The sequence below is a fragment of the Sceloporus occidentalis genome, unplaced genomic scaffold, assembly GCF_023333645.1.
Source record: "Sceloporus occidentalis isolate IW3139 unplaced genomic scaffold, rSceOcc1.0.p SCAF_21, whole genome shotgun sequence".
NCBI lineage: Eukaryota > Metazoa > Chordata > Lepidosauria > Squamata > Phrynosomatidae > Sceloporus > Sceloporus occidentalis.
In genome coordinates, this window is record NW_028317001.1 from 3,135,699 (window position 1) to 3,162,161 (window position 26,463).

The window sequence follows — 26,463 nt, forward strand, 5'->3', positions numbered from 1 at the left end:
CCGGAAGTTCTAAACAAAAGGCCTAAAGTCATGTCTTTAACCTTACCATAGAGATTAGAGAAAAGGGCTAGAGCGTCCCCATGAGAAAACCGGAAGTTCTAAATAAAAGAGCGGAAGTGAACTTTTCTGAGGGAAAATAAACGGGGAAGGGGTTGCTGACGTCACTGGGCGGAGCCTTTCTTTTCTCCTACCAAGATGGCGCCTTTGGCTCACTTCCGGTGAGGTCGGCTGAAGAGGAGATAACCATCGGGGAGAAAAGAAATTAAAAAGGTGAGGAGCATTCCATATATATCTATATCTTAATGCTATCCACATATTCACTATCTATCTATCTATCTATCTATCTATCTATCTATCTATCTGTCATCAGTGTGATGCAGCAGCTAAAAAGGCCAATGCGATTCTAGGCTGCATCAATAGAAGTCTAGTGTCTAGATCAAGGGAAGTCATAGTGCCACTCTATTCTGCTCTGGTCAGGCCCCACCTGGAATAATATTGCGTCCAGTTCTAGGCACCACAATTCAAAAAGGACATTGAGAAGCTGGAATGTGTCCAAAGGAGGGGGACTAAAATGGTGAAGGGTCTGGAAACCATGAAGCTCTATGAGGAAAGAATTAGGGAGCTGGGGATATTCAGCCTGGAGAAGAGAAGGTTAGGAGGGGATATGAGAGCCCTGTTTAAATATATGAAGGGATGCCATATTGAGGAGGGAGCAAGCTTGTTTTCTGCTGCTCCAGAGAATAGGGCACAATAGAGCAATGGATGCAAGCTCCAGGAAAAGAGATTCCTGCTCAACATTAGGAGGAACCTCCTGAGAGTAAGGGCTGTTTGACAGAGGAACACACTCCTTCCTCGGAGATTATAGTGCAGTCTCCCTCCTTGGAGGCCTTTAAACAAGAGGCTGGATGGCCTTCTGTCAATTGGGATGCTTTGATTGCAAATTCCTGCATGGCAGGATGGGGTTGGACCGCATGGCCCTTCTTGGGGTCTTTTCCAACTCTACGATTCTATGAATTGACGCACCATTCTCACTTTTGCTCTTTTCCCAACAGCTTCCCTAAAGGAGAGCCAGGACTATGGCCATGGCAGCGGCGGTGGTGTCCAAGCGGGAAGGCCCTCAGTTCATCAGCGAAGCGGCCGTCCGAGGGAACGCGGCCATTTTGGATTACTGCCGGACGTCGGTCTCGGCCCTGTCGGGGGCCACGGCGGGGATCCTGGGTTTGACCGGCCTCCACGGCTTCGTCTTCTACTGCCTGGCCTCCGTCCTCCTCTCTGCGCTGCTGGTCCTCAAAGCCGGGAGGCGGTGGAACAAGTACTTTAAATCCCGGAGGCCCCTGTTTACCGGGGGCCTCATCGGCGGGCTCTTTACCTACATCCTCTTTTGGACTTTCCTCTATGGCATGGTCCACGTTTATTAGGAAGGAAGAGAAGGCGTAGTCTCGACGGCGCAGGAGGACTGTCGCCGAAACCGTCGCCTCGTCTTTTAGGCCCGACCGTTGGGGAGCTTCGTCGTCGATCCGTCGCTTGTGCTGTTAACACTGTCTATAACTTATGTCGCAAAATCATTAAACGCAATGTGAGATTTGAGTCATTAAAACCGTGCCTGGCGTGTAAATATGTATGTAGAGAGGCGTCTTGTACCTCCTTTGAGACTCACTGAAAGAAAGGAGTTGGCAATGTGAGCTTTCCTAGACTCAAGTCTACTTTCTCAGATGCATTTGGTGAGAATAGGTAATACACATTCAAAGATATAGCCATGTTAGTCTGTAGAAACAGTATGGAGAGAGGTCTTGCAGTCCCTTTGAGACTCACTGAAAGAAAGGAGTTGGCAATGTGAGCTTTCCTAGACTCAAGTCTACTTTCTCAGATGCATTTGGTGAGAATAGGTAATACACATTCAAAGATATAGCCATGTTAGTCTGTAGAAACAGTATGGAGAGAGGTCTTGCAGTCCCTTTGAGACTCACTGAAAGAAAGGAGTTGGCAATGTGAGCTTTCCTAGACTCAAGTCTACTTTCTCAGATGCATTTGGTGAGAATAGGTAATACACATTCAAAGATATAGCCATGTTAGTCTGTAGAAACAGTATGGAGAGAGGTCTTGCAGTCCCTTTGAGACTCACTGAAAGAAAGGAGTTGGCAATGTGAGCTTTCCTAGACTCAAGTCTACTTTCTCAGATGCATTTGGTGAGAATAGGTAATACACATTCAAAGATATAGCCATGTTAGTCTGTAGAAACAGTATGGAGAGAGGTCTTGCAGTCCCTTTGAGACTCACTGAAAGAAAGGAGTTGGCAATGTGAGCTTTCCTAGACTTAAGTCTACTCTCTCGGGTGTATTTGGTGAGGATAGGTAATACATATTCAAAGATATAGCCATCTTAGTGTATAGAATTAGTATGTAAAGAGATGTCTTGCAGCACCTTTGAGGCATGGTGAAAGAAAGGAGTTGGCAGCAGGAGCTTTCCTAGACTTCAGCCTACTTCCTCAGATGCATTTGGTGGAGTGTGAAGATATCTAGGAGAGTATCGTCCCATCTTTTTGAAACAGAGCTTGGGAGAGGCTTTAGTAAACTTCAAAATCTTTCCTATAGGTACCTATTGACTGGCAGATTCTTGTCATACAAGACAAGCCACTTTGCCAAGACCCTGGTCTTAAGGCTGGTCAGGGTGACCCATGGCTTCCCTGCTGTCAGAGTGCAACTCCCATCAGCCTTTGCCAACAATGAGGGACGTTGCATGCCTTCCAACTGTCCCAATTTGGCAGGGACAGTCCCAATTCATCCCCTCCCATCTTGTGTTTTTCGGCTGCTTTTTAAATGTCCTGTTTTCCTCTCTCCTCCTCCCACATTCCCCCCTTTTTCCTCAGCTTCCTTAGACTGCTGCAAAGTGAGTTCAAAGTGTCACAATCAAACCAGACAAGAAACACAGCCGACACAGCTCTTTGGTTTCACAGTAATTCTGTATTCAAGGTATATGGCTTTACAGATGCGTCCGGGCGCCACGTTTGGACTGGCATACTCGCCACGGCGAACGTGGACGCCCTTTCGATTGGCAACATACACACATACAGCTGCTTTTCATAAATACACATTCTGGGCAATGCGCAAGCGTCTTAGTAGGAAGGCGTGGACAGAGGCAGTATTGGGGGTGACCCAAGCCCATGTTTGGGGTATATTTCTGCCTCTGGTGAGGTCCTAACATGTGATGCCAACTGCTGGGATGTTATTTTTTTAACACTGGTATAATAGCAAATGCCAGGGTGCTTGGAGCGACAGCTGTCATACCCATTGCTCCAAGGTTAAGCAGAGAAGTGCAGGCACAGTTTTGACCCAGTTGGGGCACTTTTCCCACTTCCACCAGGTAAAGCTAATGGTTCTTAATGGCCCATCCAAGACCGAATTAAAAACGCTCAGCATTTCCATACAAACTGGTCAGAACGACGCATTGTTGCTGAGAACATCCATCCTTCTTCAGCTATGAAAGGCTGAGCGGGTGGCATTACTGTGTTGGATGCGCAATGCAAGCCTGGCAGGGGGATTCTGGGAACTGCGGTCCCAAAAGACACTTTCCCTATTAACCTTTGCTTTGATTTTAGGTAATGTTCTCTGTGACTCGGAGACCGGCAGAGTTTCGAACCACGTCTTGCCACCCCCAATTAACTTGTTACATACATCCATAATGATTTTTGCTAATGCAATCCCACAAAATACAACTAGGACCGCAGTCAAAAGTGCAAATGGTTTGCACTTTCCAATGAATGGACTGAAAGGGACATACCTTTGGCTTCATCAGATTTCTACTTTTCCCTGCAATATAAATGGCAGCCGGGGCAAAACGCTTCCCAAAACGACGACCTGCCCGTTTCAATTTCCCGAAAGCGTTTCTTTATGTTACATTATACATTTGCTTTTCACAGTAAGCGAAGATTAACGTTCAACCATTGGGGAAAACAACAGAGCCTTCCTACTGTTCCTGAGATGGAATCCCTCACTAATTTTCTTCCCGAGAGAAACAGATGAGTATTTAGCTACTCATTTTCTCAGCCTTTTCAACGCCGTGCCATTTTCAAAAGACAATTCACGATTGGAGACTTAGTGCAAAAATCCGCATGCGGTCGCATTGAGTAGAAAAGCAATCCTATTCCCTCCATTGAAATTAGGAGATTTCATTGGGATTTCCTGCCACCTGAGAAATAGTCCACATCTTCCCGGTTATATTCTTGCAGACATACTACATTTGTTGGTCAAGAAGACTAAAAGACATGTCTTTGTGGTTGCTTGTGTTAAGGGAAAAGACCAGCTCAACAACCCATTGGTTGACCTGATGTACGTTGACCAAGATGGACGCCCATGTTCCAAGATGGCAACCCGGTTGCTGTACGGAAGGACCTTCCTTCACTCATATACACATATCCATATATATATACATATATTGGCATTTGAAGCCCTTTATTGATGGACTTCAGTGTCCTTGGCTCAGGAATAGGCAGAACGTCTCTGGAAAATAAGGCGCCGAAAGAGCTGGCATGAGCTGCCCTCGGTGAGGTACGCAATGTCGGTCGCAGTGTGTTTCCCCACCGACCCTTTAGTCTTTTGCGGGTGCGATCCCAGGTTCAGCGTTAGGTTTCGACCGTTTGCGTCTGTCTCAGCTGATCCAGCCTGGAAAGGGAATCGGAGCTCTGGTTCCCATTGATGTTACTTTCCGGTAAAGGTTTCCTGAAGAAAGAAAGAAGGCAACGAAGAGAAGAATAGGAAGAGTAAGAAGAAGAGCATATGTAGGGTGCTGTGGTGTTTCTCTGTGAGAGCCTTACCTGAATCCTTCCAGATGTTGTGTTTCTGCTTTCCACCATTAAAGAGAGATCCCAGGGTTTCTCAAAGAACGCTTTGGACAGAAACTTGTTGTGGTTTTAAGTTGGAGATGTAAAATCTCTCATTCTCCATTCTGAGAAGCAATAGTATGCTGTATTGCTGGGCAAAAGTACAATAGCTAGGATCCTGTTAGTGACAGATACATGAGTGTACATCTCATGCTGGATTTAGTACAGTGGACTGTTCTCCAGACCAGCGATTCCCAAACCCTGGTCCTCCAAATGTTTTGGACTTCAGCTCCCAGAAGGCTCAGTCGTCTTAGCCGATGGTCAGGGATTCTGGGAGCCAAAATCCAAGACATTTGGAAAGCCAAATTGGGGAAGCACTTCTATAGACCTTTAGACCCTTTCCAAAATCTCCAGGATCTAATGGGAAAGAAAAGGAGGGCATGCTCCATCTGAAGGCGACTTACCTCACTTCCTCGTACTTTTTGCCTCGGTAAAAATTGCTCTTTCGGAGGAGGTATAGCAGCACCAGGTCGCAGAAGAAAGCTCCCTGCAAAAAGAACATCAATACAATAGTGGTATGAGAACAACAACATCACACATCTGGATCACTATCATTCAAATACAGTAAGGAAGGTGCCAAAGAAGTTCCCAGAATGATGTAAGTAGTGGTTCCCAACATCTGGGCATCTGGGCATTTTGGACTTTCGTTCCCAGTAGCTCCAGTTGGACACCTCTTTAACTAGGCTCCATCCTCTAAGGATCTTTAAGTAGGCTCTATCCTATAGGAACCTTTAAGTAGGCTCCATCCTATAGGAACATTTAAGTAGGCTCCATCCTATAAGGATCTTTAAGTAGGCTCTATCCTATAGGAACCTTTAAGTAGGCTCCATCTTATAGGAACATTTAAGTAGGCTCCATCCTATAAGGATCTTTAAGTAGGCTCCATTCTATAGGAACATTTAAGTAGGCTCCATCCTACAGGAACCTTTAAGTAGGCTCCATCCTACAGGAACCTTTAAGTAGGCTCCATCCTATAGGAACATTTAAGTAGGCTCCATACTATAGGGACCTTTAAGAAGGCTCCATCCTATAGGAACATTTAAGTAGGCTCCATCCTATAGGAACCCTTAAGTAGGCTCCATCCTATAGGAATCTTGAGATTTGTAAATGTACGAGGTCTTTAGTTTTCTCTGCCAAAGAGTGCTGGTGCCTCCCAAAACTACAAATCCCAGGATTCTGCCAGATGCAGCCATGGCAGTTAAAGCAGTGTCAAACTGCATTAATCTTACAGTGCGGATGAAGCTTTTGCCTCACTGGGGAAGCATGCCATCCACTCAGAATTGGGAAGAACCGATACAAAAGCTGAGAAACCACCAAAAATATGGAGTTAGGCTATTCTAGGAGGGCCAAATGTGGCCCCTGGGCCTCTGTGTGCTCAGCCCTGGTTTAAAGGATGTAGGACAATGCAAAACTGCCTTACCGCCCCCATCAAGGCAAGGCCTGATCCCACGTTGATTATCGTCGGGATGATGTTAAATTTCCCCGCCTGAAAGAACAACAACACGTTTTTAAAAGGGTCTCATCTGAACCTCGCATCTAGCATTCCCAACTATAAAATGGAGTCCATTTTAGGGGCTCACCTTCCCATTGACCATGACATCAAAGCGGATCCCGTAGGCTTTGATCAGCGTGCGGAAATCAACTCCATCCGAGTCCCGATAATACTTGGCAAACCTGAAAACCGGAAAGCGTTGCACAGACAAGGTTACTCTTTCCTACCAAATACTGACCCGTCTGAGTCAAGACAGCATCCCAAGTAATGGTTCCATCCTTGGCTAAATTCAGTGCTAAGTCCCAAAGTGGTGTCGTTTTGGCTGCATCTACACTGCAGACATTTTGATACCGCTTTAACTGCCTTGGCTCCATGATATGGAGTCCTGGGTTTTACAAGGTGTTTTGCCTTCTCTGTCAAAGAGCGCTGATGCCTCGCAAGATGACAACCCCCAGGATTTTGTAGGATGGAGCCATGGCAGTGGAAGCGGTATCCAACTGCATTACGTCTACAGTGTAGATGCATTCCCGTTTACATCCCAAAATTGCCTTTTAGGATGGCCGTTGCTTCCCTCCCACCTGCCTTACCTGAAGTTGTATCCAGACGAGATGGATTTCGTCGCAAACCTGTTATCCAGGCGGCTAAAAGAATAGTGCGGGTTGCATTCGGAGGGTGCTTTATCGAGGTCGCAGTTCCACTCGATCTGGATTCCGATCACACCGCCCTGAAGGAAAGAGAGATGAGGTGAGAGTAAGCGGGTGCTTTTCAGTTTTAGGATTTAACAAAACAGCTTTGTGTGATTCCCCAACCCTCTGTGTCCATCTCCAGGAGGATAATTTAAAGGTTCTTTATCCCGTCTCCCTAAATAAGTGAGAAGGAAGAAGCATCTCCTCACTTCACCTTCATCTGGGAACACATGCTCCAGCTAAAATGTCTCTCTCCATTTCCAAACATACATTTTGTGTATGTGTTGGAACAACAAGTTGTAAGGGGATGTGGTTGGCACCAAATGTGCAATGTGACATTGCCGGGGTCCATTCCAAGGTTTTGGATGGCCTGGAAACCTTAGGGCCTGGGGCGATTCCGAATGGGCAACCCTATGAACCTGGGCATGATAAACCGGGCGCTTCCATACCTCCGACGCCATTTCCTGAAAATTGCTCCCAGCCCACTGAACCAGGGTCCCCAGAGGGAAAATGGGGCAGTAGGGATGTTCGGGTCCGTAGCGGCAGGTTTTCAGGTAGTTGTCGTCTTTGGTGTTGAGGACGTTGGTCCTGTGTTGGGAAAATGTCAGGAAACCAAACATCCACAAAGAGGCAGAGGCAGCTATCCCAGGACACACAAAAAGCTCTCCATCTGGCGTTCCTGACCCATATGCCCTTCATAAGCAGTGGACTCTAAATTCCATCACCCCCAGCCATGGGTATCACACTCCAGTGCATCTGGAAGGTGCCAAGCGAGCTTTATTCTTGGGTATGTGTCCTTTCCCCACATCGATATATGAACTGTTCCGAAAACCTTTCCAGGCAAAGGAGGGATTACAAATGCTACCAACTAGTCATTTCTCTGCGTGAAGCAAAACAACGCAAGGGCAGCCATACTTACTTGGAGAATTTAAACCGTGGGAAGCGGATCGAGTTCTTGATGTAAACAGTGAAATTCTCGGCATGGGCCAGAAGAGGTTTCCTAAAGGAAAAATGTCAACTGTTGTTGCTGTTGTTGTGTGACTTTAAACCATCCAAAGTGGGTCTCCATGGCCAAGCAGGGTTTCGAACTAAAAAAGCCCTCAAGCGTGGCTTCTACGAACCGTGGTCTGTGTGCCAACTTTGGAGAGATGTGTTTTATGTTAAGGTTATGCAAGAATGTGGGACCTACTTGGGTTTGCCTTTCTTCTCCACAGGGCACCAGGCTAATATTTCGCACGTCCCGCTCCGGCTGCTGCCATCTTTCAAACAGCGCCCCGTCTTCACCCCTGGAACGCAAAGAGGATGGAGAAAAGGTTACCTGTCGCAGAGTTGGAACTTGTGAGTTCAAGTCACCCGCCAATGTATGGTGACCCCCATGAATTTTGTTGGGCTTCCTTAGGCAAGGCGGGTATCAAATGAGGTCTTGGGAGGCCGGGAATCGCAGCCACTTCCAGCTTAGTGCATCTGTTTTCCAGCAAACTCTTCCCTGCCACAATTTGTTCTAACACGGGGACCGGGGTTTTCAAGAAGGCAGCTTACCATTGCCGGCGACTACGGCTTCCCCGCGCGGGCAATCGCTGTTGTGGTAACACAGGGCATCTGGAATGCCAATGCTCTGTCAGGGGATGGAAAATACATAGTCAGTCAGAGTGAAAAATGGAGAGAGTTCTTGCCAGGAGCTCAGAAAAGTGGCTTGGCTCAATGGCTATGGCAAACTGGGATTTGGACTTCTGTGAGACAGCCAGCCAAGAGTTCTGGGGTCACAACACACTACAAATCCTGGAATCCCACAGCATGGAATCATGGCAGTTAAAATGATGCCAAACGGCATTAATTCTGCAGTGTACAGGCAGCCTTGCCCTATACCTCCCCAGGTAAGTGCACACCGTCTCCGTTTCCCTCCATCTTTACCTCTGCGCAGGTGTCTTGCCGCTGGTTCAGCGTGACGATCAGGTTGGTCATGATGAAGAAGACGCTTTCGCCCTAAGGGAAGGGGCCAGAAGGAACCAAAAGAAACATAGTGCATACATATCCATGATCTTCCATCGCAGGCTGCAATGTGTAACTCTAAGATGGCAGATTTACATTGTTGGTACAAAAGACAACCATGTTAGAGAATTGTGACAATATGCAGCGGTACACCACACAAAATGGGCAATGGGGACTCTCACCACACCAAACCAAGCCACAAGGCAGATGGCAAAACAGCATACAATAGATCAATAATAGTAATACTATATTAATATTTTGTTGTTGTTGTTGCATGTCTTCAAGTCATTTCTGTCTTACTGTGACCCTAAAGCCACCCTATCATGGGGTTTTCTTGGGCAAGATTTGTTCCAAGGAAGCTTTCCATGGCCTTCCCCTGAGGCTGAGAGAGTGTGACCTGCCCATAGACACCCAGTGGGTTTCCTGGCCAAGTGGGGAACCAAACCCTATCCTCCAGAGTCTCAGTCCAACACTCAAACTGCTACACTACACTGGCTCTTAACTAGTCCAGTTATTTTTCTGTATCCAACTATGTGGCAGAGATTTGTCCGCATCTGGCGCAAAACCTCTGGTGAGAAGCTGAGCTGAGGGTTTGCCCCTTTCTTGGTCTTTCTTGGTTCTTGCCACCCCACAGGGCACTGGGAAAAGGGGCACTTTTCCGAACCGGACGCAGAGCGCCCAATTCTTCCATCTTGTCATTACAAAGTGCCATGCTGTTGTGCGTTGTAACTGCCGCATAACCAGCCCTGGTTTCGCAGTGGGGTCCCCACGGTGCAGTTACAACCACACTCCCGTTCCTTATGCAAGGCTGCAATTCTGAATTGTGCCGTCCTAAGTCGGTTTTATGGTCATTTTCAAAGCTCCCAAGGGGATGCTAGAAAGAGGGATGGAGGGATTTGTGGGGACTCTTTGCTCCCATCCCGATAAATAAAAGATGATCTCTCAGCAGCTAATCGAACCGGCCAAAGAACCAGCAGGAAAACTAGCTGCAGCGGAAACCAATAACCAGTTTTAATGGTGTAGTGTTGAGATTTTTTAACCCTGCGGATCATATTCCTCCTTGAGTTTCTTTGAGGAAGGCTGGAATATAAAAGAAAGGAAATACAGGAAAAGCCCTGTTCCTCTTGCAGTGTTTCTCTCCAGGAGCAAGTCTTTTGTTAGGCAAGAGACAAGTGAGATTCGTTGGCCTAACAACAGACCTACCCTTGGAAAGCAAAACTGCTGCAACATGTTGGTACCCTCCGATACAACAGCTTGCATTTCATGCTCCCCTTCATGAATTTCTATGGCAACCATCACCCTGAGCATCTGCACTTCCAAATTTAGCCCTATGCCATTGGGAATGCATGCTATCATCTGCCATCCTCCAACGCTCCAGTTCTTTGCAGTGAAATGGTATATTCTGAAGGAGGAGTGCTAAGCTCCAGTACAGAGCTCAAAAATGCAAGAAGCTGCCTTGATCCGTATCAGTGCAGGATCAATTTCCTCCTGGAGAGGGTCTTTTGTAAAGCCAACGGCGCTTAGTTTGCCCATTTGGGTCCAAGCCATCGTCAAACGCTTTGCATTGCTACCGCTTTGTGTCTGCAGCTCTAAACTCAGAGGAAAAGTCCGATGCTGTCCTTATTGCACCAGGAGCAGGCGTTTGTGAAGCTAGTGACTCTTAGTCCAGTCAGGACCAAGCCATTTCCAAATAGTTTGCATTGCAAAAGCTGAGAACAATATATTGTGGCCAGGAAAAAACTCAGTCCCCAAACCACATACTACAAAGACTACAGCTCAGAGGGAACAGAGAAAAAAGGTGCCGGCGGATGATGATGCCACCATCCCATCGCATCCAAAACTCCCAGTGCTTTGACTCTGTTAGCCCTGGCTGCAGTACAACACAAAGCTTTTGAGAACCTTCTCTCCGCGTGACCTGTACTAATGGCACATCATGAACATTTGCTGACACGGAGAATCGCGACAGCAGCGGTTATTATCCCTCTGTTTATTTCCCATGTGGCCTTCCTTGCTTCAGTCCGCAAGCTCTTTCTTTAAAAGGACTTTTTAAGTCTCCGGTTCGTTGCTGCTGTTTTAAAAATATCCTTGTGGCACAGCCTCGGCGCGCATGCTGCTTCTTATCACTGTCCCACTGGTTGCTTGGCATGGACATGGTCCACCGTAGGGTGGATGAGACCCAAGGCAGATGCATTCCCCTTGAAACAGGTGTGCAGAAATACCTTTGCTGCTAAACATAAACGAATAGGGTCGGTACCTGCGGGGGAATGACGTAGTCCGCGACATCCCACAGCCTCTCGCCCAGCTCCGAGGTGTTGGTGAAAGCCACTCCTTTGACCTTGGTGATGACGGAGCTCTGGATGGAGGTGTCCACATCTTGGTACCCTTTCTTGACCACAAAGACCCACCTGGGAAAGGATGGACAGAGGTGAGCGCACTGGACAAGGAGAGGAGCAACACGTTCCCAAGGGGAAGCTTAAAATTTAGTTTTAATTAACATGTGTATATTCTGCCCTATAGAGCCAGTGTTGTCTAATGGCTGAGCATTGGATTATGGCTTTGGAGACAAGGGTTCGAACCCCTACTTGGTCTTGGAAAGGACCTTGGGCATGTCACACTCTCTTGGCTTCAGAGGAAGACCATTGCAAAACCCCTCTAAAGAAACCTTTCCAAGAAAACCCTGTGATGGGGTTGCCTCAAGTCGGAAACTACTTGAAGGCACACATCACCAATTCTGCCCTGTGTCCAAGGATCACTATGCAAGGTACAATTAACCCGGTTTAAACCATTTTAGCTCATTGCAAACACCAAATAGACTGGGGATGTATCTACGCTGTAGAAATAATAACTTTAACTGCCATAATAATAATGATAATAATAATTATTATTATGGCGGTTAAAGTTATTATTTCAACAGTGTAGATACATCCCCAGTCTATTATTTCTAGGCCACCTCTTCCTACGGATCGAGGCGGGTTACAATACAGGATTAAAAAGACATAATGCATGGCTCCATCCTACAGAATCCTGGGATTTGTAATCTATTGCGGCACCAGAGCTCTCCGACAGAGAAGGCGAAACATCTCACAAAACTATGAACCCTTGAATCCCACATCAATGAGCCACGGCTGTTAAAGTGGTGCCAAACTGCATTAATTCCGCAGTGTAGATGCAGCCTCAGTATCTGTTCTTCCCGACGCACCTGTGACGTGTCTCTCTCTCTCTCTCTCTTCCCTGTTTGAAATTCCAGACATACCTGGCTGCGCACCTGACCGGCCGAAACGGAGCAAAGGAATTAATGCGTCGGGTAATTAAAGTCTTTTGCTTCCGGCTCTGTCTGAAAAGTGCGGCCCTCAGTAAAAAGATGTGGCCTCTGGAATATGGCCACGGTGCCATCTTCCTCCTCTCTGAGAGCAACAGGCAGACAAATCCGCTCCAGCGCATAGTCTGAACTTTAAAAGAACTCGCGGAGGCCCCCAAAGTTTGCTTTCACAGAATAGAAAACCCTTTACTTCATTCCCGTCAATGCATATGTATTGAAAGCATTTAAAACTGTAGGAACACAGGTCGAGCCTCTCTTATCCAGATTCCGCAATCCTATATATTCCAAACATCATTCCCTTGGTGAGAATGCCTCACATCCTTCCAATAACTAAGTAAACTATAATTTCTAATTGCTTTGATTTTGCATACGCTCATTTTTTAATCCCGCAGGATGCAAATTTAGGTTGTGTTCTGTGTGATGTTATTTGCATGGCATGGTCTGGTTTGCGATGATCGCAAGGAACAAAAAAAGGAGAGGATGGAGGCAGCCTTGTCCTGTATATACAAACCAATCTCCCCTCTTTTTTAGACTCCAAGACCCAGAATCCCCAGCCGACATATGCGCACCCTTGTCACCATCTTCCAATCACATCCCATTTTATTTCCACGTCCTTCTGAAAATGTCCTACATCACACATGTCTAGGATGGGTTTAACCTCAGATCTCACAACTCTGGGTTCGTAAAATATCAATGTTCCTTCTTAAAACGTGGTGCTGGATAAAGAACAGATGACAGTGCCCCAGAGCATGTGCAGAGTACATTTCCCTTGACCCATCGTTCCTATCACAAGGATAACTTCAGGCTCAATATCTTTTATCCTAGGAATCCTATGTAATTCCAACATAATCCTACTCACTATTGGGGAAAATATATCACAGAGCTCCAAATGCTGTCTTACTACACTTTGTAGTCCCCCAAATCACATGGCAGCATGGTAGACTGCATCGCAGCATAGATGCTCTGCTTAGCTGCTATGGCTTATCACTTTTGAATTTAGATGCACACAGAAAGAAAGCTTTTCCTCTGGGATCGGAGCACATCAACAGCTATCAGTCGTGACAGGTAAAAATTTAACCTGAGTTACTGAACTTCCAGCACCGGGGGCAATTTACCTATCCCTGCCGTTTGAGCATTTTCTTCTAGTTGGCTGCCGCACATTCCCAAAGCAGATGGGGAGGCGTAATTTTAACTGCGCATGAGAGATGCCCACCGGGCAAGACAGGCCGAAGGGTGCTTTTTAATGAACTTGTGTCACTTCCTTTTTAAATAATACTTCATGGTCCACCATCACCTTCCGAGAGTCCCCTGCTGGGTGCAATGCGACAGAGCATCACACCAGGCAAACTCTGGATCAAAATGTTGTCTGAGCACAAATTGTCCTGGAACCACAGGATAAAGAGGGGAAATACCCTAAGCTTAGATCCGGCAAGCCAGAGCGACGAGAGGTGTTGGCACACTTGGGCATGTGCAATGTGCAACTGCAATGGCTCCTGCTTTGTGTACCCTTTTCTCCTCGGCACGATAGCTCATTGGCAACCAGCAAACAACAGGCACGTGGCAAAACCCGATTACCCATGGCATTTAAAAAAGCACCATCCCTGAATGATAAGGACCTGGTCACATGAACCGTAGCATCCTAAGAGCATCACCTGAACATCACCACACCCCTGGGAATCCCAGAAACAAGATATTAAAAGCACAGCATCTGGCCCCCTTTTCCTTTTTGCAGGCAAGGGGTGCCAGTCTTGATTCCCTGGCATCTCCAGTTAAAATGATCCGGCGGATAAAAAGACCCTAAAGAGATGCATACAACACATTGCCCTAGATGGGCACATCGCCCACTTCTCACTAGTCAATCGCTCCAACCTTGACTCACTTATCAGGTTTAGCTCAAGGCGGAAACATCATTCGACCTGCCAACCTGGTGGGAGAAGGATGCTCTCCCACAGCATCTCTGCCTGGCATCCCTAGGCGAAGGATGCTCGTGTCTTACCCCACAATGTAGGCCATGATGGAGAGCTGGACCACCCGGTAGAGGATGCCCACTTTCTTGTTTTTGGCGATGACATACTTCTCCGTTTTGTAATCGAACAGCGAGATGCAGAGGGCTTTCCAGGCGATCTGCCCCATCCTTCTGGCTGGCTCAGCATCAGCTGCGCATCTGAAGGAAGAAGGAGGCGAGAAAGAGGGACATTAAAATTTCAGAAATTGAATGACACTGCCATCCCAGCAGGAGAAATAAGCCTCTTGCGTGCTCAGCATGAAAATCTGTCTCTCGTCGCACCACGTTGCTCCATCGTTTCCCTCCCACCCACCACCTTTCTGCTTTGCCACTATCAGGCAAGGCTTCCGGTGCGCTCAGAAAACCACTGCGGCGCACACAGCCGAGGAAACACACCAAGCTGGTTCAGGCATGTGGAAGAACCACCTTCCTCAGCAGCATGTGCATGCGCCGGTCTCTGAGTCAGAGAGCTTTTAACCCTCTAAAGTTGCAATCCTATGCAGTGTTGACAATAGCCTTGGAAGGCATGCGTTACACCTCCCAACCCAAAATACATTACCCAAGATGGCAAAAGAAAGATACTTACTTCCTTCATTGATTCATTGGGTTAAGGTATGATTGATGAGACTCTGATTGATGACCGTAGTCTGGAGTCCAGGGTTCGATTCCCAGCTCGGCCATGGAACCCACTATGGCAAGTCAAATGCTCTCAGCCCCAAGGGAACGTAATGGCAAACCTTCTCTGAACAAAGAAAAAACCCATGATAGAAAGGTTCGTTTTGTGGTGCTCCACAAAACCGCAAATCCCAGGGTTCTGTAGGACGGAGCTTTGGCAGTTAAAGTGGTGTCAAACTGCACTATTTCTGCAGTGCGGATGCAGCCTGGGAAGAGGAATTGAGCTGTAGCCCAGAAAAGTGTACAGAAAAGAACTAGTATTCTCCCCATCTGAGAGATAAATCAACCAAGAATACTCACCGGTTCCATCCTTCGGCTCATAAATCATAACCGGGGATAGCAACTGGAAATAGAAACATCCAGACTGATGCTTCCGCTGGGTCAGCAACCCTCTGGCTCTAGACACTCCATTATTTCTCCCAAATCAATCCGTCAAGAGCATGCTGCTGAAAAATGCGCTGCGCCACCAGGATGTGAAAGCACCGCTGGGAAAAGAAAAGACAAGACCCGTTTTTAGTGTGATGAGGTTGTTATCTCCCCTTGGGCTTACTGCAAACATAAATCACAAAGCCATAAGGACAAAGTCAGGTGAAACAAGGCACATGCTTTTTTCTTGGTGCTGCACTTTCTCCACTACAAAGCCCACTGGCCATGCTGGGCAGGGGAACATGGGCACTGTGGTATAAAAAAGGGGCAAATTCAAAGCCCTGGACCAGCATCACATTTTCTCAGGTGCAGGATTCTGAGATTTATAGTACTAAAAAAAGCCATTTCTCCTAGTCCCGCTACTCCAAAAATGTTATTTCTTAGCCCCGCACACTCAAAATCCATTTTCTTTCACGATTATTGCTTATCCATTTCCCATTTTCCACCCAATGGCTCTGTTCTTGGTGGCTTTTTATGTCTCCAATCTCCCAGACGGTGGGCATTTATCTATTGTGCAGCTTTAGTTTCTTTCTTGGCAGCCATGCCCGAAACTGAATCAATCCCTCTTTTATGACCAGTGGCAAACTTGCTTTGCTAAACATTGATTAGTTCTTTTTCCCACCCACTGGCCCTGCTTTTACTTAACAACACCCATCAGTCACAAACAGGCCAACATTAAAAAGAAATGCGCAAGAAGGAAGTTGGGTAAAGAGTTGCACTTACGGCTGGGAGGCAGAGGAAGGGTTTGTGAGGTCGCAGGTACTAGCCAGTAGGTGCTTTCCACAGGTTCAAGGAGGATGTTGCACATCTCTCTTCAGCCAACAAATACGGCTAGCCTTGCAAGGAGGTAAACTGATATTCTGTTAAAGTTGATATATCCAATGGTGCCTAGTGGTTTGAGCGTTGGAGCACAACTTTGGAGACCAGGGTTTGATGCCCAGCTGGGCCATGAAACCCATTGGGTGACCTTACGCAAGTCACACACTCTCAGCCTTAGAGGAAGGCAATGGCAACCCTCCTCTGAACAAATCTGGTTGTGAAAATCCCATTATAGGGTCACTTTAGTGTCACCATAAGAAGGCACACAACAACAAAACAGATTTAAGAGAGCCAGCATGGAGTAGTGGTTTCTGGAGACCAAGGTTTGATTCACCATTCAACCATGGAAACCCCATTAGATGAATCGCACACTCTCAGCTCCCCCCAAAACATTATAGGCTCACATTAGTGTCGCCATAGGGTTTGATTCCCTGCCTGGCCATGGAAACCCCACTGGGTGACCTTTGGGCAAGTCACGCACTCTCAGCCCAAGCAAACCCTGTGACAGGTCCGCCTTAGAGTCGCCATAAGTCAGAAACAACTTGAAGGCACACAACAACAGTGGCGGCATAAATGTAGAAACAAGCATACATGACATGTACATAGCTGCAGATAAATACATCTACGGTTTACTGATTTGAAATGCTGACTAGAGAAACTGTGGCCGTGGTGAGAGCTGTGGTCCAAAAGAATTAATGCTCCCAAGCGGCTGAGAAAACGGTGCGAACAGAGCCAGCGATGCTGAGCACGAACCAGCCGCCAGCCTTGCGAGACCTCATCCATTCAGAAGCGCCGTCCTTTGTAAAGGATAAATCTCCTTCGCCAGCCACTTAAAAGGATTAAATGGAGTGCGACGGAGCGCGATGGATTAACATGCCAATGGAGAGCTTTCTTCGGGACCTAACTAACCTCCGCCTGGCCTGCCTCCCAGTTTCTCGGAGGCGTTTTTTTGCAAATAACCTTCTTTGGGAGGGCAAAGGGCCAAAGGACGGCAGTTTTATGCCAGCCTTTGCCAAGGATGATCTAACTGCAGATCTATGTTCTCCTGCCTGGCTTTGGCCGCGTTTCCTCCAACCTGAAATCAATCCAAAAATAAAATGCTCCAGAGTTTAGGACGCAACTGGCAATTAAAAGCCCCTTTTAAATGTTTTCATGGTGCTTAATGTGCCCTTCAAACTCAGGAACACATGCTATCGGATCCTTTGACCTGCGTATCCCAAAGTCTGCACCTGGGAACCTGAGACCTATGGCTCTGCTGCTATGATAACAAAATAAGATGGAGATTATACATAGCATTTGTAACTACATTAAACTTGATGTGCGGCCAAGGGAAATGACCCCCAGAAGTGTGGCAGGGGCTCACCACATCATCCTGAAGTGCCCCATTCTCTCACATTACAGATCTCCATCTCTTGGAGAGGCTTCCTCGAGTTTCAAATGGATTATAGGGGTATTTACGATTGTAGCAATAACATAAGGACCTTCAGAAGGACATAAGCTTCTTCCAGAATTGGCCTAGAAACTGACAGAGGACAGATTTGGGAATCCTGGGTGCTTTCTCATCCTAGAATAGCAATTCCACCCCCTTAAAAAAGCCATATTTTTTTGGTAGAGGTTTGACGTCTCTTTTGGGAACCTTTGCCAATTCGAGCATTGTGGATGCTTGCCTTGTTGTCACTAGTAGACCTGCGTTGGCCAGTGACAAAACAGGTTTTCAAGCTGGCGCGTCAAGTGACTAAAGAGATCTAATTTTGGAGACCTCATTTGGATGACTTTATCCTCTTGCTTGGCTTGGGGAAGCATGACAAGTGCTGCGTTTTGCGAACAATGTGTCCAAGAGGCGCTGGGTCCTCCGGCCAAATAAGACAGAGATGTTCTCATTTCGAGCATTTAATTCTGCACAGGCCTGTCTTGGACACAGTTGTCTGAAACCAGCTCTACAAATCAGAAAATGGACCCTAATTGCATTTTACAGTCTCAATTTAATCTCAGTTTGCAGTCTTGGTTTAATCTTGGTTTACAACCCTGTCTCAGATTACAATTCTGGCTTTATCTCAGTCTTGGATCGCTCTCAGTTTACAATCTCAGTTTACAGTCCCGACTTAATCTCGGTTTGCGAATGTCGTTTAATCTCAGTTTACAATCTGTGTTCATCTCTATTTATATTCTCGTCTTAATCTCATTTTTTATTTCTAAACAAATCAATTTCAAAAAGAAAGAAATCGGGGTGGACCCCCATTTGTCCGATTTCGTCTCGTACGATTGACCGTCATTCCACTTCCGAATCGTGCTCCAATTTGCTTCTCTCTGGAACCTCACTGGGTTTCCTCATGTTTTGGTAATTCCTCTTGAAAAAGCCACACTGCGAAACAAACCAAAGGCAAACAAAACCGAGTCTTGTTGTATTTTCAAAGGAACAGCAATCGTTTATTTATCTATCCATTTTAAGAGGGAAATAATTTTATCGGAGGGATGTGTTTGCGTAAGAACTTGGATACTTTCAGTGCTAGCGATGGGTTCCAATTTAAATGCTTTCACATCCCAGAGGACCGTATGTGTGGCAATATATGCATTTATTTCTCCAGTTCCTTCAAAATAAAGCAACTGAGATGTACATGGGAACCTGCCCTGAGTTCCTGGTGAAGTCTGGACCTGATAGTCCCATTAATATGGAGTTTATTTCGCAACTTCATAACCCATCATGGGAGTAGTAACACCTGAAAACATTGGCATGCTAAGTGACTACTCCACCACTGAATAATGGAGCTTTCTGGTTACAGAAAGTAATCTCTTTTGGACTACAGTTCCCAGAATTCTCCACCAATTCTGGGAGTTGTGGTCTAAAACCGAAGACCTTGGCAGGCCTTCAAGTGACTGTTTTCTACAATGCTGTCGCCTGACTGTCCAAAACATTATGCGCATGAGAATGTGAATGGGAGGCTGGATATGGAATACTGACCTTATAGAGAGCAACAGTGATGAGAAGCAATAGGATAAAGCCGCCAACCGAGCTTCCAACAATGACAGGGAAGAAGTCGAAGGCATCCTCCTTCAGGAGGATAACTTGAATCTATCAGACAGAGAAAACAGCAAGAGATGAATGGGAATATTCCCCCTGAAACCCTTCGCCCAGCGATGCAGATCCCATCATCTCCAGCCAGCACTGTCCAATGGAATCATGATGGGACCTGTTGTCCAAAGCGTTTAGAGAATGCCAGGTTGGGTTCCCCTTCAGCCGCAGAATGCATGGCCCAAGGTGGGGATGATGGGACTTATGGAAAGCCATAGACTTTAAGAAAGCACTCCCTGCATCTCGTCCACGATCTGTGACATCAGTACCTTCCTCAAATGGAGCAATCTCACTATAAAAGTTTGCATCTCTAAGCGTTGTTCTTCAATTTCTGTGGTACATACATACCCCAGCTTCCACTTTGTACTTCTGCTTACCTCTGTTTTGTGGGTTTCATCATTCAGGCCCACAAAAAGGTTTCTGTTGAAAGAAAGTTCCCCTCGAATCACCAAGTCGGTCCTGGGTTTCAAGAACTAAAAGAGAGGCATGGAGAGAATCAACCCCCAGAGCATCTCTCCCTGTTTGGAAAATGTCTAAACCAAAGTGGGGGATGACAGAAACAAAGCTCGGCAAGGTGAACTTTGCATCGCCCACGTTTAATATTCAGTTTGAGCCTTGTCTGGTCTATTTGGCCATCTTTTTAAACTCTATCAAAGATGAATCATGGCTCGCAGGGTTGCCACATGCCCCTGATTTGAGAGGAGGAAAATGCCTCCTGAGATGCCACTATCCCATATTTTGGACTGTGAGCCCTCCATAAAGACAACAAAAAGAGTATATCATGTAATTTATGAATGTGGGCAATGTGTTAATTTTGCAGGGAAATGAATGGCTAAGTGAACTGAAATCAATACTTTAATTTGGTATTCAGGCAGAACACAAACATAGTCATAGCTATACCTGTAAAGCATCTGCTAAAGGCATTTCCGTTGTCACCGTCACAGCCTCTCGTTCCAAAAGGACAACACAACTCACAAGTCGGTATTTGACTCCTTCCACAGTCTGAAGGGGGGGAAAAAGACAAGATTGTTTTTCCAGATCGAAAGGCAGGATGCCACACAATGTTTATTTTATTTATATTGATTTATTCACAGTATTTATACTCCGCTCTTCCCAATGTTCCCAAAGGTTCCCAATGGTGAAGGGTCTGGAAACCGTACCTTATGAGGAAAGACTTAGGGAGCTGGGTCTGTTTAGCCTGGAGAAGAGAAGGTTAAGGATATGATAGCTCTGTTTAAGTATTTGAAGTTATGAGGACAGAGCAAGCTTGTTTTCTGCTGCTCCAGAGAATAGGACACAATGGAGCAATGGATGCAAAGTACAAGAAAATGGATGCAAACTCCTGAGTCTCGAAACCAAGAAGCCCTATGAGGAGAGACTTAGGGAGCTGGGGATGTTTAGACTGGAGAAGAGAAGGTTAAGAGGTGATATGATAGCCCTGTTTTAAGTATTTGAAGGGGTGTCGCATTGAGGAGGGAGCAAGCTTGTTTTCTGCTGCTCCAGAGAATAGGACAGAGAGCAATGGAGGCAAACTAGAGGAAAAGAGATTCCACCTCAACTTTAGGAAGATCGTCCTCATAGTAAGAGCTGCTCGAAGGTGGAACATGCTCCCTTGAAGTGTATTCTTCTTTAGAGATCTTTAAACAGAGGCTGGATGGCTGTCTATTGAGGGTGCTTTGATTGAGAGTTCCTGCATGGCAGAATGGGTTTTGGACTGGATAGCCCTCCTTGGGGTCTCTTCCAACTCTACGATCCTATGATTCTAAGAGAAGGTTAAGAGGTGATACGATAGCCCTGTTTCAATATCTGAAGAGATGTCACACTGAAGATGGAGGAAGCTTGTTTTCTGATGCTCCAGGGAAGAGGACACAGAGCAACGGATGCAAACTACAGGAAAAGAGATTCCACCTCAACATTAGGAAGATCTTCCTGATAGTAAGAGCTGCTCAACAGTGGAAGAGACGCTCCCTTGGAGGATGATGGAGTCTCCTTCTTTGGAGGCCTTTAAACAAGAGGCTGGATGTCCATCTGTCGGGTGTGCTTTGACTGAGAGTTCCTGCATGGCAGAATTCGTGTAGCTAAGAAACGTCGAGAGTGGACCAAGCGTGCAAACCCTACCAATGAGGAAACGCATTATGTTCACACTTTTTTTGCGTCCTTACGGTTTACCTGAACATCTCCGTCGTGTCCCAAATCTGCCCAGGGTTCCTCGCTGAAACCATCCTCCGCTTTGCAGACGGTGGAGTTCTAGCAGGAGAAGAGAAAATGTAACAATGCGCTAAAGTGTAATAAAAGGTTGGAAATAAGATATTGCCTAATAGGACTTGCTCAGCATTATAATGCAGAATTGATGTCTTTTATACCGTGAGCGGAAGGCAAGAGCCTTAGTTTGATAGCTATTCAGAAGATATCAAGGAACCATCAACCAATCTTTATTTCGGCCATTGATCAGTATAAAATAAAATAATGAAATTATAGTAAATAGACTAAATAAGTAAAATAATAAGAGTAAATGACCGGAATAAAGATATTGATTTGTTGTTATTTGAATATCCGCACTGCAGAAATAATCCAGTTTGACTCCACTTTGTCATGGCAAAATGCTATGGAATCCTGGGATTTGTAGTTTGCTGGGGGACTCAGTTCTCTGATACACAAAGCTAACTCTCTCGCAAAACTACAAATCCCAGAATTCCCTAGGGCAGTTAAAGCAGTGTCAGGACTGGTTTATTTGCGCAGTGTGTGGACAAGGCTTCACTTAAATGAGGGCTAAATTGCTCTCTGCTGCAGAATGAATGCAGTTTTACATTGGTATCTGCTATACTTCCATGCTATGGGAATTCTGGGGGGAACAGCAGAGCTCTCTGACAGAGGTTGACTAGCTCAACAAACTACAACTCCCAGAATTCCAAATGCATGGCGCCTTGGGCACTTAAAGAGGTATGAAACGCTCTGATTGGCTCCTTTCACCAAATCTCGCGATAACCCTACAAATCTCGCGGGATCCATCTGAAGTGGCGATTTTTAAGCCTCCCGTTGCATTTGGGGGCTTGTAGTTCAGTGAGGCCTAAGAGTTCCCTGGCTGAGCTCTAAACGCCCCTCCCTAAACGATAAGTCCTAGAATGCAATAGGAGGAAGGGGAACAGTTAAAAGTTAAAAGCAACGTTTGAAGAGTAATCATCACAGTCTTTACAGAACTCAGGGGCTCCAAATCTCGCGAGAGGGCCCGAAAGGAGCCATTTCTCTGAGAGGCCTATTCCTCCAAATCTCGCGAGAGGAAACGAACGGCCCCCTCAGGAGCCTCTTTCTGAGAGGCCTACTCCTCCAAATCTCGCGAGAGGAAATGAATGGCATCTAAAGAACCCATCTCTGAGAGGCCTACTACCCCAAATCTCGCGAGAGGATACGAATGGTCTCTAAACAGCCTTTCTCTGAGAGGCCTACTGCTCCAAATCTCGCGGGAGGAAAACGAATGGCCTCTAAAGAGCCTTTCTCTCAGAGGCCTACTCCTTCAAGTCTCGCGAGAAGAAAACGAACGGCCTCTAAAGAGCACTTCTCTGAGAGGCCTACTCCTTCAAGTCTAGCGAGAGGAAAACGAACGGCCTCTAAAGAGCCTTTCTCTGAGAGGCCCACTCCGCCAAATCTCGCGAGAGGAGTCGAAAATAAGGAGCCGCCTTCCAACTCTCGCGAGAGTTGTGTTTGAAATGGCGGCGGGCGCGCTCCTCTGAGGCAGAGAGCGAGCGAGCGAGGGAGGCCGAAGGGCTGCTCCTCCTCCTTCCTTCGGCTTGGGGCCGGCCCCTTTCCCTCGAAGGCCGGCCTGGGCGCCATTCGCATGGAGCAGCTCCGTCCCCGGCTGCTGAAGACCTACTCTGGGCTGCGAGGAGGGAAGCCAGGCCCAGGAGGACGAGGGAGGCGCCCGGGGCTGAGGGTGCTCCCTGCCCCCGCCCCCTGGCTCTCCCCTCAGGTGGACCCCAAGCGCTTCTTCAGCTCCAGCTCCTCCGCAGCGGGGTCCTCCTTCGAAGACCCAGACTACTTCCTGCCCCGGAAGAGGAAGCCGGCGAAGCAGCCCCCGAAAAGGAAGCCCAGGAAGAGGAAGGCCGGGGCCAAGGAGAACAAGCCCCCGCAGAACGACGCCAACGCCTCCGACAGCTGCGTCCCCCCCACGCCCCTGCGCAGGAACGTCACACAGCGACGCCAGCGACGCCTGCTTGCGCCGGCCCCTCTGCTCTGCAGCACGCCAGGACCGACGCCGTTGACCCCCCTCAGGGACAAAGGAGGGGACCCCCTCGGAAAGAAAGGGGTCACCCCCGTCTCCGGCCTCCTCTTCGGCTCTGGGCACTGGGACTGCCAGGATGACCTCCTCCCGGAGCTAAGCTTGCTGAAGATGAACTGGGAGGATGAGCGCTCCGGACGGAAGGACTCTGAGCCTTGTTTGCGGGAGGATTCGCATCCGGAGCCTCCCTCAGCGCCATTCCGGAGTCGCTCTGTCACCTTGGACAAGGATTCGCACCCAGAAACTCCCTCAGCACTGTTCCGGAGTCGCTCCGCCGCCTCAGACAAAGGTTTGCATCCAGAGACTCCCTCAGCACTGTTTCAGAGTCGCTCCACAGCCTCAGACAAGGATTCGCGACTGGAGGTTTCCTCGGTGCCATTTCAGAGTCGCTCCGCAGCCTCACATGAGGATTTGCACCCAGAGACTCCCTTGGCGCTATTACGCAGTCACTCCGCCGCCTCAGACAAGGATTCGTGGCTGGAGGCTCACTTGGCGCCATTTCGGAGTCACTCCACCGCCTCAGACAAGGATTCGCACCCAGAGGCTCCTGCAGCATCGTTTCAAAGTCGCTCTGCCGCCTCGAACAAGGGCAAAGCATCCTCAAAGCACCGGGAGGCATCCAGTCCGGTCCGAGGAGGTACCAACTCTGACCAAACGAGTGGCACATCCCCCTTGAAGGGCGTCCTCCAGCTCCAGGCCACGATCAACGATGACAAGCTTATCCTCTCTTTGCCCAGAGATCGCCACAAGCCTCATGCCAACAAGAGGCAGCGGGTCGGCGTCCCTCCGATGAAGGTGTCGGCCGGCATAAACGGTTCTCTCTTGGAAGAGCATGACAGCATAGACCTAAAGGACCCGCACCTCCAGCCGGTCGTGCTCTTAGACAACCAAGTGGTTCCCAGCTGGCTGGCTAGTAAGTTTTCCAAAAAACAAGGGACGGGGCGCCACACCCAGAAGACGGAAAGCACTCCCTGCAGCTTCTCCACCATCTCTGGCATCAGGAGTAATAACCAAGTGGTCCCCGTTTGTGGCACCGGAGCGACCGGAAGGAAGGCGTGCATCAGCGGTTCCAGTTCCAGCCGTTGGGGCCGGCAGAAAAAACCCGAAGAGTCGAGGTACAAGAAGCACTTGGGGTGGAAGTACAAAGCGGAGACCTCCCTCTTTCGGAAAACTTTAAGGAACGAGGTGGACGACAACATGGCTTCCTCGTTTCTGTCTCCGGACTCCTCCTTGTGGCGGAGGATCCGAGCCTCTTTCTCCCTCCATAAGAAAAAGAAGATCTTGTCGGAGTCCGAGAGCGCCAACAGCAGCATTGGGACCAGCAGCTCCGTCAGTTCCCCCAAGACCCCTTTCACCCGGACATTGGGCTACTCCATCTGCCCCTCTTCCTCCATGGTGCTGCTGCTCTCCACGACGTCTTTCTCCACCTTGGAAGCGACCCTGACGGATGCCGAAAAGGTGTATGGCGAATGCCACCAGAAGGGTCCCATCTCCTTCGGGGAATGCATCCCCCCAGAAAAGATGCAGAAGTGTGAGAAAATTGGAGAAGGGGTCTTCGGGGAGGTTTTCAGGACCGAAGGCGACCAGGGACCCGTCGCTTTGAAAATCATCCCCATCGAAGGGAGCGAGAGAGTGAATGGAGAACCTCAGAAGACCTTCAGTGAGATTTTGCCCGAGATCATCATCTCCAAAGAGCTCAGCCTCTTGGCGGACGAGAAGGTAAACCAAACCTCAGGGTTCATCCAGCTGTATTCGGTCCACTGCGTCCAAGGGGCTTACCCCGAGCCCCTCCTGAACGCCTGGGACGAATACCACCGGCTGCGGACCTCCGAAAACGACCGGCCGGACTTCTTCGGGGACCTGCAGCTCTTCATGGTCTTGGAGTTCGAATATGGCGGCACGGACTTGGAGAACATGCGGAAGCGGCAGCTGAGCTCCCCGGCCGCGGCAAAGAGCATCCTCCACCAAATCACCGCCTCGTTGGCCGTGGCCGAGGAGTCGCTGCGGTTCGAGCACCGCGACCTCCATTGGGGGAACATTTTGGTCAAGAGGACCGACGCCAAGAAGGCGAGCGTGAGGCTGAACGGGGAGACCTACGTCTTCCCCACGCACGGCATCCTGGTCAAAGTCATCGACTACACCTTCTCCAGGTTGGAGAGGGACGGCCTGACGGTGTACTGCGACCTCTCCACGGACGAGGAGGTCTTCCAAGGGAGAGGGGACTATCAGTTTGACATCTACCGGCGGATGAGGGAGGAGAACCTCAACAACTGGGCCGACTATTTCCCCCACAGCAATATCTTGTGGCTCCACTACTTAGTGGACAAACTTTTGAAAGGAGTCTCTTACAAGGCCAAGCCGACGACCGCCTCTTTGAAAGCCTTGCAGAAGCAACTGAAGCACTTCTCCAGAGAGGTCCTTGGCTTCGCTTCCGCCGTGGATCTGCTCAAAGGCAGCAGTTTTTTCCAGTGACTTTGGGTTGCGGACAGAGGACTTGAGGCGGTCTTGAAGGCTCTGTAAATGCGCAGCTTCCCCAATCCCCCCCCACTTTTAAAACCCAGAGCAACTTTTACAATATAGCAGCACATGTTCTGTTTTATGGGTTTACCTTGTGTCTTATTTAACTTTCAGCCTCAATGTAAATTCCACTCCTTCCCTCAGAGGGAATATAATCAACAGCCAGAGACTGGTTGGGTAGTTACAAACGTGTAAACTACCGTTATGCATTCACAATTGCTGTGTATTCACAATGCCTATGCAGCCCCTGTTTTAGGGGCTACCAAGGGACTGTGAAAGTCCCCTAAAGCTCACTTACTGGTGAGCAACTACTATG

At 47.9% G+C, this 26,463-nt stretch overlaps 4 protein-coding genes across 6 annotated transcripts in view; 2 read left to right on the plus strand and 2 right to left on the minus strand.

The window, feature by feature from the left end:
- Nucleotides 1-137: 137 nt before the first annotated feature.
- Nucleotides 138-1,597, plus strand: LOC149301423 (ER membrane protein complex subunit 6). Its single transcript, XM_089484150.1, has 2 exons — nt 138-270; nt 1,053-1,597. Exon 2 carries the CDS (start codon nt 1,077-1,079, stop codon nt 1,416-1,418), a length of 342 nt encoding a protein of 113 aa, XP_089340276.1. The 5' UTR covers nt 138-270; nt 1,053-1,076; the 3' UTR covers nt 1,419-1,597.
- A 1,359-nt stretch (nt 1,598-2,956) lies between these two features.
- LOC149301424 (P2X purinoceptor 5-like) lies at nt 2,957-16,857 on the minus strand. 3 transcript variants are annotated; one of them, XM_089484359.1, is made up of 15 exons: nt 16,192-16,857; nt 15,343-15,527; nt 14,954-15,104; nt 14,359-14,526; nt 11,298-11,448; nt 8,966-9,037; nt 8,594-8,669; nt 8,244-8,340; nt 7,974-8,054; nt 7,504-7,642; nt 6,956-7,092; nt 6,457-6,550; nt 6,297-6,362; nt 5,281-5,363; nt 2,957-4,715 (listed from the first exon to the last, which is right to left on the minus strand). In XM_089484359.1, exons 4-15 carry the CDS (start codon nt 14,493-14,495, stop codon nt 4,619-4,621), a joined length of 1,230 nt encoding a protein of 409 aa, XP_089340485.1. In that variant the 5' UTR covers nt 14,496-14,526; nt 14,954-15,104; nt 15,343-15,527; nt 16,192-16,857; the 3' UTR covers nt 2,957-4,618. The 3 variants fall into 3 exon arrangements, with proteins under 3 accessions (XP_089340485.1, XP_089340484.1, XP_089340486.1); XM_089484358.1 differs by having other exon boundaries at nt 14,954-15,109; XM_089484360.1 differs by lacking the exons at nt 14,954-15,104; nt 15,343-15,527; nt 16,192-16,857 and adding an exon at nt 14,764-14,781.
- Nucleotides 16,858-18,227: 1,370 nt separating this feature from the next.
- ITGAE (integrin subunit alpha E) overlaps nt 18,228-26,463 on the minus strand; it is a 28,636-nt gene continuing 20,400 nt past the window's right edge. Inside the window, exons 25-29 of the mRNA XM_089484286.1 lie at nt 21,527-21,604; nt 20,258-20,359; nt 19,735-19,830; nt 19,247-19,357; nt 18,228-18,649 (exon numbers count right to left, since the gene is read on the minus strand). Of these exons, the coding sequence (XP_089340412.1) occupies nt 18,557-18,649; nt 19,247-19,357; nt 19,735-19,830; nt 20,258-20,359; nt 21,527-21,604 (480 nt within the window). The 3' untranslated portion in view covers nt 18,228-18,556. The remainder of the gene's footprint in view (nt 18,650-19,246; nt 19,358-19,734; nt 19,831-20,257; nt 20,360-21,526; nt 21,605-26,463) is intronic.
- LOC149301426 (uncharacterized) lies at nt 22,645-26,226 on the plus strand. Its single transcript, XM_089484357.1, has one exon. The coding sequence runs from the start codon at nt 23,190-23,192 to the stop codon at nt 26,100-26,102; it is 2,913 nt and encodes a 970-aa protein (XP_089340483.1). The 5' UTR covers nt 22,645-23,189; the 3' UTR covers nt 26,103-26,226.